The sequence below is a fragment of the Mesocricetus auratus genome, unplaced genomic scaffold (assembly GCF_017639785.1).
Source record: "Mesocricetus auratus isolate SY011 unplaced genomic scaffold, BCM_Maur_2.0 Super-Scaffold_4256, whole genome shotgun sequence".
NCBI lineage: Eukaryota > Metazoa > Chordata > Mammalia > Rodentia > Cricetidae > Mesocricetus > Mesocricetus auratus.
Genome location: NW_024429182.1, coordinates 26,729,606 through 26,746,660, shown reverse-complemented (window position 1 = coordinate 26,746,660; position 17,055 = coordinate 26,729,606). Strand labels below are relative to the sequence as shown.

Genomic DNA, 17,055 nt, shown 5'->3' with positions numbered 1-17,055 from the left:
TCTCTCTCTCTCTCTCTCTCTCTCTCTCTCTCTCTCATGCTCCCCCACACTTCCCTGGTGATAAATTTCTATCTCTCTGATGTCAAATGCAGTCACTTGTATATAAACAATGGTAGTAGAGAAAATTTATCTTTCCACTGGCTTGTTCTCGGCATCTACCAGACAATGTGTGACACACAGTAGGTACTTAACAGGGTGTTTGCTTACCTATACTTCTCTCAGCAGACTGTAATATCAAGGTTTCTCTTGCTTTAAAATGTCTTTCTTAGGAAGGTGAATATTTAGATAACTTATATTTCCCTCTTTCTCCTATTGTCATTTGCCATAGTTTACCTTCTTTTCCAATCCTTAACTCTTTTTATGTTTTTTCTGCTTCTCAGAAAACAAAACAAAAATCACTCAGAACATTTAGATTTGTATGAGGTTCCCGCCCCATCATAACTGAAATGCCCCAGTCTCTGTCTAAATAGTTTCAGTCAGACCATTGCACTCTACAAAGATGAGTACATGCAAACCTTTTTAAATGCAAACTGTGTGCGGTGTGGTGTGGCTTGCCTTACCTCTGCAGTCAGGACATACACTTCAAGATAGCGCTAGAGACTTTGTGTCTCTACTCACTTTGATTGCGATTTCACATTTCTCAGATTCTGAATGGGTTTTGGATAATGATTCCGTGCCCTGAGTACACTTAAAGTGCTCAGGTATGCTAGGCAACTTTGCTACCTTGGGGCTAAATCCCCAGGCCTTCTTTATAAACAACAACAAAGGCAACCGTTTTACTTTGAGATGGTCTCCTTAAGTTGCCAAGCTGGCATTGAATTCACTTGGTAGTCTAGTAGACCTTCAACTTGAGACCTCAGAATCCCAAGTAGCTAGGGTGAAGTTGGAGAAAGGTACTACATTTCTTTTAGAAAGCTCCAAATGGTATCCTTTCCGGGGAAAGTACTACTGACAGCAATCCGTAAATGTATGGATTTCTGTCCTTCTGCTCTGGCTGCCTAACCATTTATGCTAGGAATCAAGGACGGCACATACAGTTTCTCGCAGATGCTGGTTAAAAATTTCATACCAAGGATAGAGTGTACATGCACAGGGCACATACGCATATGTATGCTTTAGATTTGTCAGTTTGGGCTAGCCCCAACCCTGTAAATGCCCTCTCTCTGAGTTTCAATCTGTGTCATTTTCTTTTTCTACTGGAAAAAGAAAAACAGAACTGACAGGAAAGAAAAGCAAGTTTGACTCAACACTAAGATTACTCTTTACAGCAACCAACATGGCTGATGGACTTGCCCCTCCTCCAGGTGGTAGTTTAGACTCAGTTTTGATTATTGTTACCAGTAGGACTTTTTGATTGCTTCCAGCCCCTGAGATATTTTCTTAATGAGAGAATTCTCTTTCCCCTCCATCCCCTCTCAAATCTTCCCCTCCCCATGTGTATATTTAATGAGTGTGTATGGAGATTGAAAGTCAACATTAAGTATCTCCCTCAATGACTCTTCATCTTATTTTCTTGAGAGAAGCTTTTTTTTTACTGAACCTAGAGCTTGCTGATTCGCCTAGGGTGGCTGGACTGCAAGCCCCAAGAATTACCCTGTCTGTTTCCCCAGTGCCGACACACGACTTTTTCATTCGGGATCTGGAGGACACTACTCGGGTCTTCATGCTTGCATCACAATAGATCCACCATCCCTAGTTTGAGGAATTTTCCTGTGTTGCTAATTCCTGAAATTTCAGACTGTATGATTCATTCGTCATTGACCAATATGAATTTGACACAGTTATAGAGTAAGGAGCCATAAGAATTTGAATGACTTTTGTGCAAAACCTCCCTTATTTGAACAATTAATCTTTTGGTGTATTTCCAAATAAATTACTATTCCCTACTGTTCCCAGTTTGTCACCATGGCCAATGTGTATCCAGGTTGAAAGAGGGCCTGGCATTACTGGACCAGCACACAATCTTAAGTTGCTGAGAAAGCAAGAGACAGAAATTGCCATTATGAAAGGAAAAGTTGGTGCCAATAAATATACTTTATATAAGCTTTCATGTTAGAGATGTCTTAAAGAACCCAGATTTGAGTGTGTTTTAAAAGCAATAGATTTTGGGTGGAATTTAGTGGCTGATAACTCGCTTGACATCCTTGAGCTCCTGGGTTCAATCCCTCAGAAGGGTAAAACATACTTAAAATTTTGAGAAACCTATAAGTTGCTTAAATACACATTTTTGCTTATTTTCCCAAGGAACTCCAACTCTATAGCTAGAAAAGAGAAATTGGAAATAACTTCACTTGGATTTATGTCTTCAGGATAAAAATAATTAAAAAATAGATTTAAAGATTAGTTCTCCATAAGGAATATAAATATATATATGTATATATATATATATATATATATATATTTCCTGAACAAGGTGAAGAGACCTGTGTGGATTTAGTAGGAAGTTTATTGTATCCTTGAACAACAGTGAAACATTGATCAGAACTTTGATCCTAGGACTGAATAACAAGAAGGAAGCATAGACATGCTTTGAGTAAGTATCCTGTCGGATAGAAATGACCACTTTTATCTTCAAGATTAACATTTAAAGACAGAAAATACTAGTCTCATTAACACATAAGGAAATTAAGGCACGGAAAAGTTAGTGACGATTGGTGGCCGAAACTAGGTTTCAAACTATATTTGCTCTGAGTTTTCCCTCAATTTTGTTAGTGGAACTTCATGTGACAATAGTAATACTGCCACTTTCAGGGAACATTTTTATTAAGTACCAGGAATTGTGCTGAGAGCTTTAAAGGCATGGTTCCATTTCATTATCACAACAGACCTGTGAGGTAGGGGTTATTTCCACTGTTGAGATGAAAAGCTGATAGGTCATATGGGATTTCCTGCCTTCCTCCCCCATCCCCAGGCATGGAACAGTAAGGGCAGCAGGGTTCCCTGCATTTCTAGTTTAGGCTAGAAAAATCCATGATTGGACCTGCAGGGCCATAGGGTACCACTCCCCTGGCCATCATGATCATGACCTTGCTTAGCCTGTCACAGATCAAGTCACTTCTGCTGGGTGACACATATTTCCCACACCACTTGAACCAGTAACCACTAAGATCCTTAGTATGTTTTTCTTCCACAGGTGCTTACAGGATCACAGGGAAATGTTCATACCCAAGAGACTGATAGCATCTCCAAGGCAACCATGTTGAGGAGGAATGTTCGTGAGACGGAGACTAGCTGCCCAGAAGGATTATATCGTGGGGGTGAATTTTGCTGTCAACCATGCCAGCCTGGTAGGTCACACGAAGCATCCAGAGATGATTAGGAGAATCAGGGTGAGGGATTGAGATGATCTAAGGTAAGAATGTGTTGGACAGTTACGTATACAGTTACTGGCTGTCCCATAGTGGATAACATCACAAGGGGGAGGGGGGACTATAAAATTATCTTCCAAACATGAACTGTTTTTTTTTTCTTCATCTTCATTTTGCTTCTCTGGGGGTGCTTATGAAGAGACATAGTTTACAAATGTTATACATGTCTAAAATGTGAAGAATCATCTACTTAGCTGTTTCTCATGAGCTAAGGAAAACTCATTTGTGAGGGTTAAAAGCCTATCATCTCAGAGCTGACCAGGTTGCATGTGACTGCTTCTGGGCCTCCTTCAGCAAAGACCTTCCACCCTCAGTGGTATATCTCAACCCCTCCCCTCAGTCTATCGCTAAGGCTCTCTCTCTCTGTCCTGGCACAGAAGCTTGCAAAATACATTTGCATTTTGCAGCTGAATAACCAGTTGAGCTAGAAAAGCAATGAACAGCAACCAACAGTTTTTCAAAAATCAGTGTTTTGAAATGCAAATCACTTACAGACTGGAACTTTTTCAAGCACCAGCAAACGAGAGGCTAAGGAAAATGTAATTCTGTAAACAGTTTCCACTTTGGGGTTGTCCACAGTCACCGCAAATATGGGTCTGTCTCAGGTGCATTGCAAAGATAAAAAGGTGACCCAATGGCATTGTTTGACAGGTTTCAGGAAATAGTCATAAACCCCCAAAAGGCTTCTGTAGGCTTCCTTGTTGGCCTCTCAGACTTTCAGTACCAGAAGTACAAAGCAAGACCAGGTCATGCACCTACAAAGACTCCAACAGTCATCATGGAGCACCCTCCTGTCCAGGTTTTACTAAGTCTAGCAAGAAAGTCTCCCCTATGATGCAACCTCCTTATACCTAAGTTCCTACACAGTTACTGTTTTCCAAACAGCAATTGGGAATCACCCATTGGATTTTTTTTCTTAAGTTGCTGAAGACAATCAATTTAGCCTATGAATTTTTTCTTAGAGACAGGGTTTCTCTGTGTAGCTTCGGAGCCTGTCCTAGAACTCTCTCTGTAGACCAGGCTGGCCTTGAACTAACAGAGATATGCCTGCCTCTGCCTCCCAAGTGCTGGGATCAAAGGCACCACCTGGATTAGTCTATGAATTTTAAGTCTATGTTTATAGTTTGAAATTTTGGAATTTTATGTTTAAAATTTAAAGTGCAAGCTAAATCAAAGATGATGTGTTTTGTAGCTTTCAAAGATTTCTGCTGTGTGTTCATACTGTACTTTTGTCTTAGGGAAATCTCATGTCTGCTGCAAACTCTTAAGAAGGAAAATGGGCCATGTGTTGAGAACTGGACAATGTCATTGCCCAGTGACACAGCAATGGGTTATTTATAGCAGAATGCATTAAAAATTGAAAGTTTTGTGTGTATGCCATTTCATTTTGATAACCAACAATGTAGGATTGTGCATGTAAATTCTGGAGTAATCAATGGCTAGAAGAGTTTCTATTAACCAGAGTCTAAGTGCATCAGCATTTCTGATATATGTTTAATCTAATCCTCGATTGTACTGATTTCTCTTAGCAGTTGATAACTGGCATTCTGGCTGTGCTAAAGGTTTTTCTCTGTCTGCCCCTTCACTAATTTATCCCACATGGTATTAAACATACACAGAACTTATATCACCACTATTCTCTCTGGTTGAGTTTTAGGCTTACCAACATTCAAGTTAGGTTCAAATCCTTTTACAGTGTCGGTGATCTGGTAGTAATATATATTAATGATGATATAAATTATTGAATATCAGATATTGGGGAATTAATTTCATCTTTAAGAAAACCAGGCTGAATATTTGGGAGAACTTCAGGAATTCATCCAGATTGTTGGTGTGATAAAGCTTTCTTTTTCATCAAAGGGAAGAAGAATGGGAGAAGGGGTTGGAGGGAAGCTTAAAAGAAACCTTAGGTGATGCACTGTGAATGTGACTTAAGTGAAAAGAGTCTACAGCTTATCTCTATGTCAAATGATTGGCATACTTTTATAGAGACTCTTTAAAATAAAAATAAAATACATTTTTCAGTGATCACACATGTGAACTGTTATTTTTGGTTGATAATAATACACTGTGCACATATACAGAAATTAAAAAAAAAGAATAAAAATTAAATACTTGAGAAGTTTTCATCACATCTTGCTATCTAATAGGAAAATTCCAACAGTGTATTTCTTATTTATTATATTTACATATAAACACATATCTGCTGCCTCTATACTACTATATATACATATATGTATATATAGTGATTTGGATGCATAAGAATGCAACAAAATAAAAATATCTCAAGGTAGTTGGTATGTAGGTGTTTCAAATAATTTCCCATTTCTTCCAAAATTTTTAAATTTTTTTTTAATTTTAAATAGCTTGTTTTACATGTCAATCCCAGTTCCCTCTCCCTCACCTCCTCCCGCAACCCCCCCACTATCCCCCCCCCATCCTCCCACCCTATTGCCAATTCCTTCCGCATAGGGGATATCTAGAGTTTATCATTTCATTCAGGGTAGGGTCCAGGCACTTCCCTAAGAGTCCAGGCAGAGAGAGCAACCCTCTTTGTGTTATGGAGCAAGCATGTGGCTATCAGAAAATGATGTGTTTTGAAATCCTGTTTTTTTGTTGTTGTTGTTGTTTTTTAATAACTTTTTTTGTAGTTTAGAAATTTAGATTGTATACTTTAAGGGAAATATTCTTAATTGTTGAAGACGGAGTTTCTGTCTGCACGGCCCCACCACCCTTCGGTTCCAAATAAACACACAGAGCCTTATATTAATTATAAACTGCTTGGCCGATGCAAGGCTTCTTACTGGCTAGCTCTCTCTTAATTATTAACCCATTCGTATTGAAATATTTATTGCCACAAGGCTGTGGCTTACCCATAATGTCCCTGCATGTTACTCCCTTGGTGGTGTCTCTCTGGCTGCTCATGCTCTGTGTCCTCTCCCAGAATTCTCCTAGTCTGGTAGCCCCGCCTATACGTTCTGCCTGGCTTCTGGCCAATCAGCATTTATTCATCAACCAATAAGAGAAACATATATTTACAGCATACGGAATGACATCCCCCATCAAATAGTATTCATGTAAAACTTGGCACAATCTATAAATTAGCTTATTAGATACTTAAGTTCACTTAGCAGTGTCCTACCACCTGCAAGGGACAACGCCTCCTCTGCTCTGTCTCCAGCAGAACACTGCTGTAAAAGGTTGTGTAGCTCTGATGTGCCATTTGAATTTTGCTCCAAATTTTCATGATCTAGTTTTTAAAATAGACTTGTTTGTGCTTACTGAAAGATCACAGGATGTCATTTATATTTTCATGTAATAACTGGCTTTACATAGTAAATGTTGTTCAACAATAAGAATGCTATGAAGAGATTCACCAAGTCATGGAGTAGGAAACACGACATGGATAACATTTGCTGTTCTGTGCACATTGGACAGGGTTGACCGCGTTTGTCTGTTACCATCATTTACGCCATTAACGACGAGATTGCTAGGACTGCATCTCTGCTGCACTTCCCTGTGTATTTTGCTAGGACTGCATCTCTGCTGCACTTCCCTGTGTATTTTGCTAGGACTGCATCTCTGTTGCACTTCCCTGTGTATTTTGCAGCACGTTGCTCCTTATTCACCAGCCACTGCCACTTGCTGTCACTTGGCATCTCTGCCTGAGAAGGTGAAGGCCCCGGAAACTTATGCTTTTTCTTACTTCCTGCAGGACTTCCTTCAGCTCCTAGAGATCCCTTAGCATATAATAGGCACTTTAAAAACACGTGTTCAATGTGTTATCTTTCCAGAATGCACTGTTCTATAATACTTAGTCACAGAAATAGAATGACTTACTTCAATAAATCAAAGCAAAGATGAGTATTATTTCAAACCGTTTGCAATAATAATAAATCCTATGGTATTTTCACTAGAAACAAACGTTTGTGTTTGTCTACAAAATGTACTGCTTTCCTGGGTAGAAAATAGATAGAAAGGGGAGAGAAGACAGAATTGTGGCTATTTATTTGGTGGCATGTGCTCAGTTCATGTAGTAATGACAGAGAAGTCTTCATCATTTATGTGACAAAAAATTAGGCTTACAGACAGTAAGCACTGTGCCAAAGATTTGATGGAGATTTCTAGAAACTCCCAATGTTCTTTTGCTTAAACTGCATTGTCTATGACCAGGATTTGTAGACTTGGGAAGACAAAATGAGAATAAGAGCAAGTTTGTTTGGTACTCTCAGAGGTCAAGGGCTGTCACCTCTACCATCTATCTAGTTTCTTCTCTTTAGAGAGGTATATTTGGTCACTCTGATTGACTCTTTCCCCATGTGTTTCTGTTGCTAACTATCCTACTTTTTATGGGAATATTTTTTGCCTTTTGGTTTTGAAAGGCTCTTAATGTGATTTTCTCCCCAGTAGCTGTTTGTCTGTCCCATTGCATTTGCATATAATTAGCCTAACATGTTATTCCCTGGTTTTAAGTTTTGTTATTATCATCTTTGCATACTTCTCATGATGTTGTTACAAAACTTTAATATCTTTTTTCCCATAATAGGTAAACGAAAACATTTAGACTGTACAACCAGTGGTGGTAAACCAATATGCCTTCCCTGTGCAGAAGGGAAAGAGTACATGGACAAGGAACATTATTCTGATAAATGCAGAAGATGTGCACTGTGTGACGGAGGGCATGGTATGTATCTAAGAAAGCAACTGAAAGAGACTGATCTCGATATCATGCATGACACTGGAGATTGGTACCTACTCTGGGACCATGCTGGCATGCAGGAAGTAGCAGAATGAGGCTACCTGGGTAATGTGGAGCTAAGGTAGTAATCACTTTTAAGGGTCTTCTCAGCAATTCCCCAAAATGGAGACAGGACTAAATAACCCTATGTGTAGAGACACACCAGCTGCAATCAAGCCACCCATAGAAGCCATTTTCCCCCACCTCTTTTAAACTGGTTTTGTGGCTCTTGTCCACTATACAGAGAAACCCAAGGTATAGAGAGGATGTGCCTCATCTTTGTGGATCTGGTCTGTCAACATCATTCTACTTGGGGACCTAAATTCTTGTAGTTATTTCAATCTATTCTCAAATCTGAGAAGAAAGCAAAACAAAATGACAACAACTACCATATTTTGGTTTGATATCAAGAAAACTCTGGGCATCACATTTTAAAGCTCTTTCTCTCTCTCTCAGGCATAAATCTTTTACATCAAACTATTTTTACATTAGAGCTGCTTAAGGAGCTATTGAAATACTAATGCTTAGGTCTCAGCTCCCAGCTAAATCAGAATTTTCAAGTGGAGCCTGAATATGTGTCTGTTTAAACCTAGTTTAGGCTTACCATGTAGCATTCCTATATGCTAGACATGATGATGATGATGATGATGGCGGCGGCGGTGGTGATGGTGGTGGTGGTGGTGGTGGTGGTTTCCAGGCCATGTATTTAAAACTCAAGGCTTTCAATTAAAGGAACAGAAGGGCCACGGAAGCACTGGTGGGGAGTGTTTGGCTTTCTCAATTACCTATCCACTAACAACTCTACTTGATTGCTGGTCCTTTCAACTTGATACTACTGGTTTTTGTTAGTAAACACTGTTATTAAAGGTGTGATAGTATGACAGTTGATAATAAGCAGTAGGTGTGGCTACTATTTTCATAGCTTATTTTTAACTAGCTGCTATGATTAATAATTTATGAACTGGCTTTCTAGGTTTAGAAGTGGAAACAAACTGTACCTGGACCCAGAATACCAAGTGCAGGTGTAAACACAACTTCTATTGCAATGCTTCTGTCTGTGAACACTGTGACCCTTGCACCTCGTAAGTTTCAGTATTAAGTGCCTAAAACACTAGCTATAACTTGGGATATCCTACTTTCCCAAAGAAGAGTGGGAGTTAGGAACTGAGTTCTGTTCCTGTCTCCCATTTGCTCAGTTACCACCAATCAGCACTGGACATCACTGAGCAGTCTCTGAACATTACCAAAACTGTTCAAATGACACTGCTGGCTGCTTAGATTAGTGATGGGAGGCATGAGACTATCATCAAGGTTTTGGTTCTCAGAGCAAAGAAAGCCAAAAAGCCAATGTGTCTTGCATGTCTACATTTTATGGTGTATAGCAAGCCTAGAACATTTGTGCTTGGAGTGGTGCAAGTTATGCATAAGACCTTTTGACTCTGTGTGAAAGGTGGGAGTCTTAAGGAAGCAAGAAACAGCATTACACGTAGGTGGGAGTGTGTTCAGGCAGGGAACGACAGTTCTAAAGAGGCATAGGTAACTCCCATATCTGCTGGAGGGTAGAAAAGCCTGAAAAGGAATTGGATCATGAGGGTTTTGCCATAATGCTAAAGGGTTTGCTTTTGATTCAAATCTAGAAAACCTGGCTGCAATGTTCACCTGTCTGCTGATAAATTTGGCGAGTTTGAGCAGATCACTTAACCCATCTGAATTTCAGTATATTTAATTAGCTGCACCCACCTGCCACATTTCTCTGGAGATCACACTAGCTACTACGATTTGTAGGCCCAGTGTTGGCATGTCAGGGTACAAGGTCTTGGGCTCAATTCCCAGCACTGAAAGAAAAGTAGCTATTGGTTTGTAAGATGTTGGTTTTCTATAGAATGCTTAGATCTGCTATTTCCCTGCCATTGCATAGGTCTGAAACTTGCCTTTGGAACCTATGGGCATTCTTTTTTTTTTCCAGGTGTGTGTGTGTGTGTGTGTGTGTGTGTGTGTGTTTTCAAATTACATTGATGTTAAGGAAAGAAAATACAGTTCTTCTTTGTCCTTGAATGTTTACGTATACACATTAACATATACATAGATACATATATATGTATACATGTACAAATTCACATATACATACATTATATTAAGCCACCTACTGTATGAGTTAAGTGGGACCACCTTGCTTTGGAGAAATCAAGATTACATATACTTTTACATTTAGATATTAGCTCTACATGGCAACTTTGATAAGCTCACTTGTTTTCAAGCCAAGAAGTGTTTCTTTTGTTTTTAATGTCAGATTTCAATTAGGATCAGGCAGGAATTTCTTTAGATAATTTTTATGTATGTCTTGATTTGATTCACTGTATTCTTAGGTTTTCTGATAATTTTGATATGTAACTGTTATAACTGTGGTGATCTGAAAAACGCAGTCTTTCTATGAAACATCTGGACAGAGACAGCACATTATGAGAAATCAAGGGTTAGTTGTGTCTTTTCCTCAAATTATGAATTACCTAGATGTTTCTTAACTGATGTTCCCATGATTAGGAATTTCTTATGAATGAATCATATTCTCAATGAAGATAATTTACCTGTCCATAATCCATATTGAACATAAAGTATACATATAAAATATAGGTCAGAGATTTCTCCTTTGAAATATTAACAATCTATTATTAATATCTGAAAAGATAATTATTTTACTAAAATATCATGTACTATCAACATTTTCCTATTAAATAATCTGCCTCATTTTTGAAAACACCCATCTCTCTAGGACTGAGCATCCATGACCCAACCTCACATAGTTTACTTTTTTATTATTTAAATTAGAAACAAGCTCGCTTCACATGTCAATTCCAGCACCCTCTCCCTTCCTTCCTCCCCCGCCCCCACCAAACTTTCTAACTCACAGTTTACTTTTTTAAAACAAAGTTTCAATAGTTTTCTGAAGCTGCAAATGGTTGTCAGAGACCTGATGCTTCCTATCTTATTTATTAGAAAAATCATTTGTTTTTGACGTCTTCCTTTCCAATTTGTATCCCCTTGATCCCCTTTTGTTGTCTTATTGCTCTAGTTAAAACTTCAAGTCCAATACTGAAGAGTATGGAGAGAGTGGATAACCTTCTCTTGTTCCTGATTTTAGAGGAATCACATTGAGTTTCTGTCCATTTAGTTTGATGTTGGCTGTTGGTTTGCTGTATATAGCTTTTATTATGTTTAGGTATGTTCATGTTACTCCAAATCTCTCCAAGACCTTTATCATGAAGGGGTGTTGGATTTTGTCACAGACTTTTTCAGCATCTAGTGAGATGATCATGTGATTTTTTTGTTTCTGAGTTCATTTATATGGTGGATTACATTGATGGATTTTCTAATGTTAAACTATCTCTGCATCCCTGGGATGAAACCGACTTGAGCATGGTGGATGAATTTTCTGATGTATGCTTAGATCTGATTTGCCAGTATTTTATTGAGTATTTTTGCATCAATGTTCATGAGGGATATTGGTCTGAAGTTCTCTTTCTTAGTTGTGTCTTTGTGTGGCTTAGGAATCAAGGTTATTGAAGCCTTGTAAAAAGAGTTTGGCAAAGACCTTTCTGTTTCTATTGAATGGAAAACTTTGAGGAGAATTAGTATAAGCTGTTCTTTGAATTTCTGGTAGAATTCTGCACTGAAGCCATCTTGCTCTTGGACTTTTTTGGTTGGGAGAGTTTTGATGACTGCTTCTATTTCCTTAGGGCTTATAAGTCTATTTAAATTGCTTATCTGTTCTTGATTTACTTTTGGAAAGTGATAGCTATCCAGAAAATTGTCCATTTCCTTTAAATTTTTGAATTTTGTGGAGTACAGGTTTTCAAAGTATGACCTGATGATTCTTTGGATTTCCTAAGTGTCCATTGTTATGTCCCCCTTTTCATTTCTGATTTTTGTTAATTTGCATGTTATATTCACACTCTGTCATTTGGTAAGTTTGGATAAAGGTTTGTCTGTCTTGTTGATTTTTTCAAAGAACCAAATTTCGTTACATTGATTCTTTGTATTCTTTTCCAAGTTTCTACTTTATTGATTTCAGCCTTCAATTTGATTATTTCCTGCTGTCTACTCCTCTGGGGTAAGTCTGCTTCTTTGTGTCCTAGAGCTTTTAGTTGTGCTGTTAATTTTCTAGTGTGACTATTCTCCAGTTTCTTCTTGTGGGCACTTAATGTTATGAACTTTCCTCTTAGCACTTCTTTCAAAGTGTACCATAAGTTTGTATATGTTGTGTCTTCATTCTCATTGAATTCTAGGAAGCCTTTAATTTATTTTTTGTTTCTTCTTTAACCCAGGAATGGTGCAATTGCACATTATTCAATTTCCATGAGTTTGTAGGATTTTTTCAATATGTGTTGTTGTTGAATTCTAATGTTGATGCATGTGGGTCTGATAAGGTACATGGAGTTCAATTTTTTTGTACCTGTTGAGGTTTGGTATGTTGCCAATTATGTGATCAAGGTTCCATGTGGCACTGAGAAGAAGGTATATTCTTTTGTGTTTTGATGGAATGTTCTATAGATGTCTGTTAAACACAACTGGGTCATGACTTCTATTGGTTCCTTTGCTTCTTTGTTAAGTTTCTATCTGGTGGTCCCATCTAGTGGTGAGAGTGGAGTGTTGAAGTCTCCTACTATTATTGTGTGAGGTTTTACGTGTGATTTGAGTTTTCCAGATGCTATGATAGGTTACATAAGTGACTCAAAAAACTCTACCAGTGAACTCCTACAGCTGATAAATACCTTCAGCAAAGTGGCAGGATACAAAGATCAACTCAAGAAAATCTTTAGCCCTGTTATATACAGGCAACAAAAGGGCTGAGAAAGAAATCAGAGAAACATCACCCTTTATAATTGCCACAAACAACATAAAATACCTTGGGCTAATGCTAACAAAACAAGTGAAAGACCTGTATCACAAGAACTTTGAGTCTTTCAAGAAAGAAATTAAAGAAGACAGAAGAAATGGAAAGATCTTCCATGGTCTTGGATAGGTAAGATCAACCTAGTAAAAATGGCAATCTTGCCAAAAGCAGTCTACAGATTCAATGCAACCCCCATTAATATCCCAGCACAATTCTTCACAGACCTTGAAAGAACAATTCTCGAGGGCTGGTGAGGAGGAGGGGAGGGAGAGGGAGCTGGGATTGACATGTGAAGCAAGTTTGTTTCTAATTTAAATAAATAAATAAGAAAATCATTTGTATTGTTCCCTTTCCTCTCCTCTCTAGCTCCAAGTGTCTAAGAGTGATGAGGGGCAAGGTAGGAATGGCGGGAAAGTTAGTTAACTTGGTCAAGCAATAACAGGATAATAGCTCTGTAGGCTTTATAATTACGATTCGCTTTTCTTCTCATCGGCACTCTGAGGTATAGTGTAATTATCTCCAAGCTGCCGGTGAATTTGCAGTCTCCTGGAGGTTACCTGATCTCTCAGCACACCTGCATAGGCTTCAGGAAGAGGTGGGCTGTGAACTTGGACTGTTAGAGTGTACCTATCTGAAGAAAATCCCACAAGTGCCTCTTGACTGTCCTGATCACTGCCTGCTGGGGCCCTGGGCAACATCCTAGGTAGTGACTACCTTCAGGCCATTTTAATGATTTATAAGACTTTTTAATTTTGCTTTGAAATTGCCCTTCATAAGTTATTTTTAAATAGCTTATTTTAAGCTCTTGTATCTTAAGAATTCAATTCATTACCAATTTCAAGTTTATTTTTGTCTATCCCTTTCTTTTGTATATCAGTATTTTATTACCTTTTAAAACTCTTGATGTCACTTGGATTTTTAGTTTTACATTTTAAATACATGGCACAGGAATAAGCATGTAACTGAAATGGTGGGGAGACCAGAAGATGCTGTTGGATGCTCTGGAGCTGGAGTTAGATGTGGTCGTGAGCTGCTCAGTGTGGGTTCTGGGAACTGAACTCTGATCCCCTCCACAGGCAGCAAGCACTCTTAACCACAGAGCCAATTCTCTAACTCCTATATCTTAAAGCAGATATGACATTGTTAAACCGAACACCCAATCACAGTTCTTAGCTTGTACCAGCTTTTGGTGGTGATCTAGAAACGTCTGAGAGGGAACAAGTGCAGGACATGAAGTGGCAAATAAAATGAACCCTATTTGTAAATGTTCAACGAAAAGATGGAAGGAATCTACGCAGGTCTTCTAAGTTTCTTCTGCCTTTTCCCCCTAGGTGTGAACATGGAATCCTTGAGGAGTGCACACGAACCAGCAATACCAAATGCAAGCAAAAAAGTAATCATTTGTTTTTATGTCTACATCCCTTCCCCATCCCCATCATCATGTCAGAATAAAAGCTCATTGGCTTGTTATTGATTGAGAAGGCAGAGCTTTACATTGTCTTAAGAGCTGCTTAACTTCATATAAAATGACCAATATTCTCCACCACAGGTTCCAAATACCGTCTCCTATGGTTGATCATCATTCCTGTTTTGGGAGTAACTTTTGGTAAGTCCTCTATCTATTTGTTTAAAATATACATTGAAATGGCATGAGAAGTAGCCACTGTGCCCAATGAAAAACTACAGAAAGCCAGGTAGAGTGTGACAATGACACCTGGTGAACATGACCTTCTCTGGGCCTGCCCTCCCTCAATAAACCATTTGTTTTAATGTATATTTAGTTTGAATGTTTATTTATTTTTAATTACTCTATTATTTTGTGTCTTTAAAATCTATGACATGTTTGCCAGTAGTCAAGGGGAAGCTGGGTGTCATCATAGTTATTCTGGAAAATCACCTTGAAGCCTGGCAATGATAAGACCCACCAACTTTCAGTGACTCAGAATCTTCTAATTTTTCCTTCTTTGTTGGAACCAGTAACTGTCCCTTCAATTCACTTCTCTTAGCATGAGAAATTCCTATCAGAATGGAATGTGAGTCTGATAGCCATCTTTTTTGGTCTTTCAGTGTTTATATATAAAAAGTATTGGAAAAGACGTCAGGATGACCCTGAATCTGGCATCTCAAATCCTGTGAGTATATAAAGTCACATTGACTTCCTTTAAAGGAAAGAAAGGAAGAAGGAAAGAAAGAAAGAGAGAAAGAAAGAAAGAAAATTAGTATATTCTTTAAAACAAAAAATGTGGATACACAAAGTTGCATCAGCTTTCTTGAGAAAACAACAAAATAAAGGAAGAAACAAACAAACGAAATTAGTACATTCTTTAGAAAAAATGTATCTCTCAATAAAAACATAAAATAAAATAAGATAAAAAAGGTGTTTGTCCACGCACAGGTTAGAGCAACATTAATATTGAGCTAACACAGCAGCAGCTAACTTATTAGTAAGTTTTTGTGGGGCGCTACACAATAGCATCTATCCCTCTAGTCATTTGAGTGGAGATGGAGCCTGTAGTGACCCTGCGCACTCTCAGTCGGGCAGCACCATGAAGCATGGTATTGAAAAGCAATATGGAATGTGGTGTTAAGGACTCTTTTACCAGTTTTTCAAGGGAAGAAGTTGTTTTTGGACCCCTTACTGACCCAGAAGAGCACTCAAACTAGAAGCAGAGTTTATCAGCCTGTGTTTACTTGTTGCCTTCAGCATTTACAGTGGATAGTTGTCAAGGTTGCTGCCAGTCACTGGCTGTTTCCAGGGAATGATGTCAGACTGAGTCGTCACAGCACTCATGCACACACACATTATCTATCTGGGCGAGGGACGTGATAAAGGAGTACAGTTTAAGATTAAAGGTATTCATTACAGTTAGCTTGTAAAAAATGTCTGTGGGGGGGAGTCCCAGGCCTTGGATTGGTTGCATTGTTTTCTCAAAAGTGGGTTAAATCTACACAGTAAGGAAATAGAGTGAATAGACAGTTTTAAATAGTTTCAAAGCGTATTACTAAATTGGGTGAAAAAAAAAGTTGGACTTCTGAAGGCAAGCTTACAAGGGTATTTTTCTAGAATAAAATAAATCTTTACAAGGCTTTAGACAAATCCTATAAGGAGCAATGAAGGAACTTGGAAGCCTTCCGGTGTGACCTGGAAAAGGGATGTGCAAAATGCCAGGTTTCACCTTGCTATTTTCCCTGCAGAAACATCAATTGCCAAAATATGGTACTCAGATTCCAGAACCCAGCCGAGGCTTTGCTCTTAAAGTCCACCTAACAGCCACAGTATGGCTCTCTCTAGCTAGCTGCAGAACTAATGCTAGACAGTATCTAACACAGGAGGATGGAACCTTTCAGAATCAAAATTGAATGAGTGAAAGAAATCATCTTAACCACAAAGTCTAATTTCCTAATTATGTATATCTAGCAGGCAATTGTATGACATTTCTTTCTGAATTTAGAAAGAATTAAATGATATTTAAGTATGTATTTGTTTCTTTGCCTTTGTCTTATTCTTCCCAGGAAAACAAGCCAATGATTTTCCCAGGTAAGTCTTTCTATTTTTATTTCACAGAAGTGACTTCTTTGCCAGAACAAGCCTAAATCAGAACAGACTTTAATATTTTCGAGTGAAATAATGCTTGAATTCCAGTGACACTTTAGGCTGTCACTTAAACTGTCAGTTCTAGCAAGAGTTTGAATTTATAATAATCTTAATTAAAAATAAACTAGGGAGTGATAAGACAGTTTATTGTGAGAGGTTTAAGATAAATTTTCTAGATGACCAGTTAGCTGTATCACAAAACTTCTTATAAACTGATGTCCAAGTCAAATGCAACCATAGCCTCAGTTAGCATTTTCTCCCCTCTGCAACAACACGTCCAATTCTGTTTGGTTATATCCTTTGACCTGTGACTCGGAGACTGGAAGACCTGTCCTTTTAGGTTGTGGGTTTGGTCATCAGGTCTCTAGGGGGCATTAGATACGATCCCTTTTTAAGCTTCTGATTTCACAAATGAGATAAGAAGACATAAAGATATCGCGTGTCACGGCCAGCTCAGAGAATC

At 38.4% G+C, this 17,055-nt stretch overlaps 1 protein-coding gene across 2 annotated transcripts in view; it reads left to right on the top strand.

Annotated features, from left to right (window-relative positions):
• Fas (Fas cell surface death receptor) overlaps window positions 1–17,055 on the top strand; it is a 33,336-nt gene that overhangs the window by 14,293 nt on the left and 1,988 nt on the right. For both annotated transcript variants that reach the window (XM_013112078.3, XM_021225001.2), the window contains exons 2-8: window positions 3,134–3,287; window positions 7,915–8,052; window positions 9,080–9,188; window positions 14,329–14,390; window positions 14,547–14,603; window positions 15,065–15,129; window positions 16,511–16,535. In XM_013112078.3, coding sequence (XP_012967532.1) covers window positions 3,134–3,287; window positions 7,915–8,052; window positions 9,080–9,188; window positions 14,329–14,390; window positions 14,547–14,603; window positions 15,065–15,129; window positions 16,511–16,535 — 610 coding nt within the window. The remainder of the gene's footprint in view (window positions 1–3,133; window positions 3,288–7,914; window positions 8,053–9,079; window positions 9,189–14,328; window positions 14,391–14,546; window positions 14,604–15,064; window positions 15,130–16,510; window positions 16,536–17,055) is intronic.